The sequence below is a fragment of the Notechis scutatus genome, chromosome 2 (assembly GCF_049901735.1).
Source record: "Notechis scutatus isolate UNSWTSFEM ecotype Mainland chromosome 2, rNotScu1.2, whole genome shotgun sequence".
Taxonomy (NCBI): domain Eukaryota; kingdom Metazoa; phylum Chordata; class Lepidosauria; order Squamata; family Elapidae; genus Notechis; species Notechis scutatus.
Window position 1 is genome coordinate 217,090,132 of NC_142010.1, and position 9,369 is coordinate 217,099,500.

At 38.0% G+C, this 9,369-nt stretch overlaps 1 protein-coding gene across 9 annotated transcripts in view; it reads left to right on the forward strand.

Moving 5' to 3' along the window:
* Positions 1-8,050, forward strand: part of SEMA6A (semaphorin 6A) — a 180,544-nt gene extending 172,494 nt beyond the window's left edge. For all 9 annotated transcript variants that reach the window (XM_087958029.1, XM_087958028.1, XM_026673524.2 and 6 more), the window contains one exon: positions 6,110-8,050. In XM_087958029.1, the coding sequence (XP_087814155.1) occupies positions 6,110-7,299 (1,190 nt within the window). In that variant the 3' untranslated portion in view covers positions 7,300-8,050. The remainder of the gene's footprint in view (positions 1-6,109) is intronic.
* Positions 8,051-9,369: the final 1,319 nt, after the last annotated feature.

Below are 9,369 nucleotides of genomic sequence, written 5' to 3' on the forward strand. Positions count from 1 at the left end.
AGTGGCAGGCAGTTCTTGCACTGTCTATTTGGCTGATGTGGAGTTGCTGGCCTCAATCCAGTACTGCTGAGTTGTGAAAAGTTTATGTATGTGAAAAGTTTGGAGAATTGCAATGAAGTGGCTAAATTTATGTTTTGTCACTGTAGTGACTGCCTGAAAAGGCCTCTAGATTAGGGCTGAAAAATGAAAATAGAAGCAGTATGCTCCATCCCATAACTGGATAGACCAGGTTCCCCTGATAGACTAGTCCCACCAGAGAAAAAACAATGAACTGGCTAGTACTATCCCAATGCATTCTACATCAACCTTTTTTTCTTTGTTTTTTCATACCTGGGACAAGGAAAAAAAGAAATTATCACCTGCCTATTCAACCTGGTACCTCTTAAAATAAAATTAATAGGTTCCACAACCATTTTTCATAATTTTTGTAATACAGCAGGTCTGTGAAATAATATTCACCCTTTGGGAGTTTTCTGAATGTTTGCATTTCTTGAACATTATCAGCAATCTTGGGTCTTACTGATCTATCCATGAAGTCTGAGTGGACAAATAACACTGGTCATTTGATACATTCTGAGTCCATGTGAAAAACTTATTCCTCATCCCAGTTCAAACAATTCATTTAAATGGAAAGCAAGGCCAGTTATGTTAACACATCATTCAGTAGAGCTGATTAGTGTGAGACCTGTTTTACATAATTCTCACAAACTTTAACTCCTGTCATAACAAATAAAATCACACCCTACAGATTTCTTGAAGTGTTTCATGCACTGCTCCCAAGAAAAGAGAGAGAGAATATTTGGGCAACGTGAACCTTCTCAAGAGCAGCTATGCTGTAAAAAGCATTATAATAAAAAGACCATAACTTGGTACAAAACAATCCAGGAAATAATAAGATTCCTGAAGAACTTCCAGGAATTTGTAGCACTCCCTTACTTTGGCTAAAGTCTATGTACATGAGAGAGAGTAAAAATGAGATACATTGAATAGAAGCTAAACAGATCTGTTCTCCCAAAGAACACTAATGTTCATCTTAGGTTTGTCAGAAAAGCACCAGGATGACACTCTAGATTTTTGAAGGACAAACCAAAGATTTCTTCCAGCCATATGACTGTCATGTTTAATGAAAAACAGACACTGTATAACCAGGTTCTCATACCAGCTGTCAAACATAGAAGTGGCATGTCATGCCTTGAGGTTGCTTTGCTGCCTCAGGACTTGAATGACCTGAAACCATTGAAAGAAGCACGAATTCTGCTTTGTATCAGAGAATTGTATAGGGAAATATAACTTGACCTGAAGCCAAAGCAAAAATGGATCGTATAACAAGGCAAAGTTCTCAACCCATACAAACATAAGAGAATAAGGACAAATACAGGTTTTTGGAATGGCCAAGTCAATAGATCTAAAGCCCAACTAATGTTGTGGCAGGACCTGAAACAAGTGGATCATATTAGAAAGCCTCAAAAGTTATTGAGCACTTCACCATGGAGGAACAGACAAGAATTCCTATGCAGTTATATGAGAGACTAATCACAGTTGTGGGGAAAGCTTGCTTATAATGGTTGCTCTTACAAGTTACTGAATCTAAAAAAAGAAATCTTTTTTTCACTTAGGTATATCCAATGTTGGGTTTATTTACATTGTTTATAACAGGGCCTTTATCCTTAATATTATTTATTCACTCAGATTTCTTTTATAATTAGCAGGGCCCAAAAGAAATACACAAAGATATGCAAAAAACCTCTGACAAAGTGAAAGAAGATAAATAATTTTTCCTAGAATCACATGCAGAAATCTAGCATTCAGAAACTATATTTTTTACATTTGCTCAAGCTACCAGAGCTGAATAGCATGTGGATCACTAGATGACAAAAAGATTTGTAAAAATGTATTGTTTTCTAGCTGTCATCCAGATTTTAGCTGTATCTGAAAGCACTGAGACTTGCACAGGAAAGTTACAAGGGCATTGTCTTACATTTATACCCTTGGAGGAATGCTATACTCTGAAAAGTACTAATGAAACTGGGATGAACTACAATTATCTGGTAATCTGCAATAAACAATACTCACATATTCAAATCTAAATCTAATAAATACCAGCTGTTTTGAATTGTCCCAAAATAAACAGCTGACTGTGTTTTATTTCATCTCAGCCATATCATGTTACATATTTTTCAGTTTAACTAAAATACTCAATTTCATTTCCTGTTTGTCCATAAAGAGACTTAAATCTGTTTTAAATTTACAGTGTAGAAAATCCTGGATAGGGAAGTGTGAAAAATTCCCTATTAATATGCCATTTCCCTGACACAAAATAATTGCAGGCAAACAGTTTGATCGAAGCACAGTCCTGTTATCAGTGGAATGCTAAAACCTTCATTGAGTGTATTTCAGAAATTTAATTACAGTGCCTACAGGGATATGTTTCTAACACAATAAAGCTGTCACTTTATGAATGAATTTTATTTTCTCTATTATAAACAAAAGGAGCGATGTAACTAGTATATAGTCAGAAATTCCCTGCCAGGTTTGGAGTTGTAAGGGAAGTGGATGAGAGACACTTCCCAACCAACCACAGCAGGCATCATTCCAAATTGGGAAGCTAAAAATAGCTGCCATGCTCTTTTCATGTACAATTTATGGTCAGCGTCTTCACCACAGAACTTGTAATCACTGAAATGTTATACACTTAATTGGTGGCTTCCAAAGGTGGTATTCAGCAGGTTCTGACCAGTTCTGGAGAACCAGTAGCAGAAATGTTGAGTAGTTTAAAGAACCGTCAAATACCACCTCTGACTGGAGATTTTATAGTATCCTTCCCTTGCCATGCCTACAGAACTGGTAGTAAAAAAAAGTTGAATCCCACCACTGGTGGCTTCCTCATTACCCTTCCAAAAATCCCATTGTATTTCACTTACTGAACCTTGCTCCCATTTCTAAGGATGCCAGCATTTGCAAAGACTGAAGAAAGGTGACTGTCTTGTCATCTTCTCCATATTAAATTCAACACAAGGAGAAGACAACAGATCTCTGCTGTGAAAACCACACTATGGCTACTTTATCTAGTCAGTGTGGTGGTTGTTGTATTGCTGCAACTGTAAAGACAAAAGGCTAAATGCTGTCCTCACAAAACTAATAGGCACGTCTAGTACCATTTTGTTGACATACATAACAGTGAATATAAGGTAATAATATTTTGTATAGACTGAAACAAAGAGAATCAGAACATTACTGATAGTGCTAAATAGTTATTTATGCTGCAGGTGTGCCCATTTTGTAGAAATAACTTTATTTTTCTCCCAATAAGCCATAGCAAGAGATATAATTTGTTGTAGTGCTCTAAGGCATCGAGCTAGAAAACAGAAGACTTAGGATCAAAGCCAGCTGCATAACCTTGAGACAGTCACTCTATCTTAGCCCTAGGATGCTGGCAAGAGAAAACCACTTCCAAAATCTTGCCAAGAAAGCTGCAGGGAATAATCCACATAGTCACCAAGATTCAACAGTTGACTTGAACAGGCCAAAAGAAAAAAAGACAAGAAAACTCTTTGGCAAAACAGTAGCCCAGGTTTGTGGAGATAATAGAGATTCACCATCATGATGCAGATGGCAACTTTTTCTAATCCTGTGCCTTTACCCAGATATGTTTTGATTACCTTGGCTGGGAATTATAGGAGTTTAAGTTGAATACATTTGGAGGGCAGTTAACACCACAAAAATGGCACTATAAGAATGACCCTATTTATATTAGTCAGCTGTCCTATGATTTGACAAAACAACCTTGTTTGTTTCACGGGTCCCTGACCCTAAACTGACCTGCCATTTGGCTTGGCTTTTCTACTAGCATCTACCCTTCTCGAAAATCTGTTTTTAGAAAACCTAGACATCAAGAGTTTTATTGACATCTTGCCATTTCTATTTGTGATTTCAGAAACAAGTCTGTAATGAGTTTGAACAGCGCTTGCCTCTGATTGCTGTGTTTTTTAAAGATCCTTTTTGTAAAGTCCGTAGACATTGTAAAGCTCTTTTTGCTTCAACTACTTTAATAACTTAATAACTTCAGTAGTGAGAAATGTCAAGCACTATGACATATTTAATATTTTTGAACATAGTGAGGCTAGTGATATTTTACAAACTGAACAAAAATCATACTATAAAATTCAGTTAGATCATATAGTTGATTTGTACATGATGCCAGCTGTTTCCTTGGGATCATCACTTTGAGATTACTTGGTGACTTTTCATCAGCTATGCAGCCCTTCAAAATTGCCTGGTTGAATTGGATCTTGGAGCATTGTTTTTTATTGGATCCAGACTTTCTTATTGGGTCATATTTAGAAAGTGATTCTGGGATACAGCTGTTTTACCCATGAGATTTATTTAAGATATGGGGGGAAGAGATTTCCAACTTAAAACTGTAGAATTTGCAGAGTCCAATTGGGTCACCAATTCAAACTCTTTGTCCAGTTCAGAAATCCAAATTAAGACTTTGCAGACATATGTTTGTGTAAAATTGACTTGAGAACGCAACCAGTGCAGTTGGAGACATTTAAAAAATGGGAAGGGACAGGGAATCAAATGGAGTACATGCAATCCTCCACTCCATTTTCTTTCAGATTCACTTTTAATAATAACATTAGAGTCCCTAGCCTTGGACCTACTTAGTAAAATGAATAAACAGACCATTAATAATGAGTTTGCCATGTTTTGTAGATGTAAAAGTAATATACTAAAGAGAATCCCAGTGTATTAAAAATCTAAAACAATTTTGCAGAACTGCCTCCTTGGATCTCTCAATACATTAACATTAGATTGTTGTTGTTGTTATATTAAAACATGTTAATTTGTGCATTGGAAGTAGATAGAAATGTTTTCCCCACCAAGAAGAAATAAGACAAAGATCTTTTTTCACCACATGCATGCTTACTATAATGGGACTTATTGCAGTATTTGGGATTGTTGATGAATTAAAATGAAGATTAAACCCATTCATTAAAAACTCCCAGGGGTATCTGTTATTTCTCCATAAGAAGTGGTTTGTCTCTGACAAAGCTGTCTGGTAGGTATGACTCATGGTCTTGGAAGAGCTCTCCACAAGGAGACATCTTTGATGTCATTGCCCTCATATTTAGGAAAACTTTCACTAAACTTTTGACTTAATTATTACACTGATACTGATTCTGAATTAGATTTTAAATGTTTTCATTTTACTGTTATGTTTTCCATTTTGTATATTTGTTGGTTTTGTTTTTAATTTTGTTTTGTAAAAATACAGGACATACTTTTAAGAAAAAGAAAATGGGCACTCAGTGGTGAGATTCTGAATGGGGGAAAGTTAGAGAAGTTTATTCTTAGCTGATTACTCCTTATATGAAATAGCAAATTTCTAATTGCAGCATAATAATTTCCACAGAGAGCTAATTTTAAAATTGGTCTTTTAAAAAAAAATCAGCTTCTAAAATCATAAAATTTATGATGTTTGTAGATGTACCATGCATGACACTTGTATAAAGGAACAACAATTCAATTGCATAGTGAGTGATGAGACACCAGCTTCATTAAAATATTGTTCTGATTATGCAAAAATGTGGGCTTTCTGTAAGGCTTTGTGATCCAAGATAATCAGCTTCCTTGTTGCCCTGCTACATTTTTTTTACTTGTAATTATAGCAGTGTAGATTTTTACTACGTATAGTAAAATGATCTGCAAAATATGATGACATTTTAAGAAAATATTCATCATGATATAGTTCTAGTATCACAGAGATACTAGATATTCCCCCTCACAGATCATTTAGTCTTAACTTTCTGTTCAGTGCATATCTACGAAAAGATTTTAGATACATGACTTTCCATCGTATCCGGAAGAGCTCATGGTTGGTTTCTGGCCAATTACTAGAAAGTAGAGGGACAACACCATACTGGTAAAATCCAGAGTCACTACAGACATCAAAGCATCATTTGAGGAATTTTCTACCAAATGTAATATAATCCAAATCAATTATTCTGCCAGAACACCAGAGAGGCATCTAGTGTATGTTGTTAAAGTGAATCATTGTATGTGAGCATGTATTTTTCTGCTTACCATTTTGTGATATTTGTTGCAGGAGTGATCCGTGAGAGTTATCTCAAGGGGCATGATCAGTTGGTGCCTGTCACCCTCCTGGCTATAGCAGTCATTCTTGCCTTTGTCATGGGAGCTGTCTTCTCGGGGATCATAGTGTACTGCATCTGTGACCATCGGCGTCGAGATGTGACCATTGTACAGAGGAAGGAGAAGGAGCTGGTCCAATCTCGTCGAGGCTCAATGAACAGTGTCACCAAGCTCAGTGGTCTCTTTGGAGACACTCAGTCCAAGGACCCAAAGCCTGAAGCCATTCTCACCCCACTCATGCACAATGGTAAGCTTGCTACTCCAGGAAGCACAGCCAAGATGCTCATCAAAGCTGACCAACATCATCTGGACTTGGCTGCTCTACCTACTCCAGAGTCTACTCCAACACTTCAGCAGAAGAGGAAGCCAAGCCGTGGCAGCAGAGACTGGGAGAGAAACCAGAATCTCATCAATGCCTGCACAAAAGATATTCCCCCTATGGCGTCACCTGTGATTCCCACAGACCTTCCTCTCAGGGCTTCTCCCAGTCACATCCCAAGCGTTGTAGTCCTGTCTATTTCTCAGCAAAGCTATCAGCACGAATATGTTGATCAGCCTAAAATGAGTGATGTGGCACAGATGGCCATGGAGGACCAAAATGCTACTCTTGAGTACAAAACCATAAAAGAGCATCTGAGTGGCAAAAGCCCAAATCATGGGGTGAATCTTGTGGAAAACCTGGATAGCATGCCACCAAAAGTCCCCCAGAGGGAAGCTTCTCTTGGTCCCCCTGGGTCTTCTCTTGCTCAGAGCAGTCTAGGGAAGCGATTGGAGATGCATTCTTCTGCTTATAACGTGGACTACAAGAGAAACTATCCTACGAACTCGCTTACGAGAAACCACCAGACATCAACACTCAAAAGAAATAACACTAATTCTTCTAATTCCTCCCACCTTTCAAGAAATCAGAGTTTTGGTAGGGGAGACAATCCTCCTCCTGCCCCACAAAGAGTGGACTCCATACAAGTCCATGCTGCTCAGGGTCAGACTGTGACTGTGTCTAGGCAGCCCAGTCTCACCACATACAACTCGTTGACAAGATCAGGGTTGAAACGCACACCATCGTTAAAACCAGATGTACCCCCCAAGCCCTCCTTTTCCCCTCTTTCAGCATCCATGAAGCCTAATGATGCATGTACATAATAACCGTGGGGTGGGGGAGACAGCTGTGGATCATGGAATATCCTTAAAAACTAGGATTCATGAATGGCAATGCTAGTTTCAACTGACCAAGAAACTGCAAAGCTGAAGGACATTCTGCTCTGGGGAAAAGTGGAATGTTTTTTAAGGAATTGGGCGATACAGTCTATGGTTTGCAACTGTAGGACCCACCCCCACAATACAACAGCTCTTCACTCAAAAGACTAACTGCAAACATTGAGCCAAAAGCACACACACGAAAGATGACTGTGATCCTTCACTTTTAACTGCACAGAGCATCCTACAACTGGGAAATGAGTGCTTTGAAAGCAAAAATGCCCCGAGAAAGGAACAACTTACAAAAAGACAAAAGGAGCCTATTGTTTAAACTAACTCTTACTGAACCATGACAGACTCTTACTATATGCAGGTACTGTGAAAGCCCATCAGTGTTACAGCCTTTTGATTATAGCAGATTTGCCATGTTGGGCAAGAACAACTCTGTCATAGGTTATTGCTACTCTTCTCTCTTAATGAATAACATGTGACTGTTAACGCAAGTAACTATGATTATTTATTGTTCATCTTTTTTGTCTTTTTTTAAAATCCTAAGGAAATGCCTACCATCATATGAGCAACTCTTTCCAGAAGGAAAAACAAAATACATTGAAAATTATGCCTATTTAACGTGAAACCCCATTAACTAGAGTAATTAAAACTCGTTTTATTTTTCCAATAAATTCACTGAGTTAAATAAGTTGGAGATGGAATTCCGAACTTTTGTGTTTGAACTCTCTGATCTCTTTCTGGAAAACAAACTAGAGGGAAATGCTTACTTCAATTTCGGTCTATTCTGCAGCTGGCTTTCAGCTTTTAAGGTCAGGTTGCAAACCAAGGAAGTAATCTCCCACTACACCCATTTTTCCTTTCCTAAAGTACTAATGTCTTACAAAATAAATTCTTTGAACACTCCACTTCCATTGCCATGAACACAGTTTTTGTCAGTAGTTGATCCTTTCTGTGAAGGCACCCACTCGATTTCTGCCATCTCATTTCATCTTTGCATGTGAAATGGCACACTGACAAACAAAAACACATGATGCAAATTCATCCACGCACTGGTTTCTCCCAGCATAGTTTTCAGTTTTACCACACAGAGTTTGTTTTGATGGGAATATATCTGGTTTTTTCCCACATGTAAATTTGTGCCTTACACCCTCAGTTGTGTATATTTGTGAATTGTAGTATGTACAATCGTTCCCCTTTCCTTAGAATAAATCAGATATTTATTTATCTCTCCCCTTTCTTATTCCCCTAGAATAGGGATCTCCAAACTTGGCAACTTTGAGACTTGGACTTCAATTCCCAGAATTCTTCAGCTAGCCATGCTGGAAGTTGAAGTCCATAAGTCTTAAAGTTGCCATGTATGGAGAGCCCTAGCCTAAAGAACTGGAAAATGCACAATTTTATGTTTCAGTTTACGGAATTAACAGCCCCTCTCGATCACAAGAAGGCAAGGGCAGCAATATCTGTTGCTTGGATGTGAATCCTAATCATGTTCATTTTGGCCTTCGCATTACTTTTGTGCTGTCCCCGCAGTTTAGATACTGTTTTGTGACAGCATATCCATCTACCTGGATATTTTGGTATCACTTCAATATGGAAATGTATCCTTTCTCATTGCAAGCAGTGTGATGTATCACCAAAGTCAAGCACTGTGTACTGTTGACATTCTGGTGCAAAACAATCCAAGCCTAAGGATATATAGCCTATAGAATAAAATAGAAATAAATATAAAGCAGGCTGGTTCCTGCTGGTTCTCAGTGGGAAAGCAAACCCAGATAATTCTTACAACCTACTTTTTGTTATAAGAGAGAAATCCAGCTTTCGTTTGTATGGGTGCATGGGGAAAATGGGCAGAGCGTGTGCAGGGACGTATAGTTTGAGGAAGCCTCAGTTGCTTGTGCTTAGGTTTTCCTTTAAACTGTCATTACATCTATGTCAGCCTACTGTGGCAAAAAGAAAGAGAGAGAAATGGATGTGCATGTTGATATTGTTGGGATATTTGGGAAG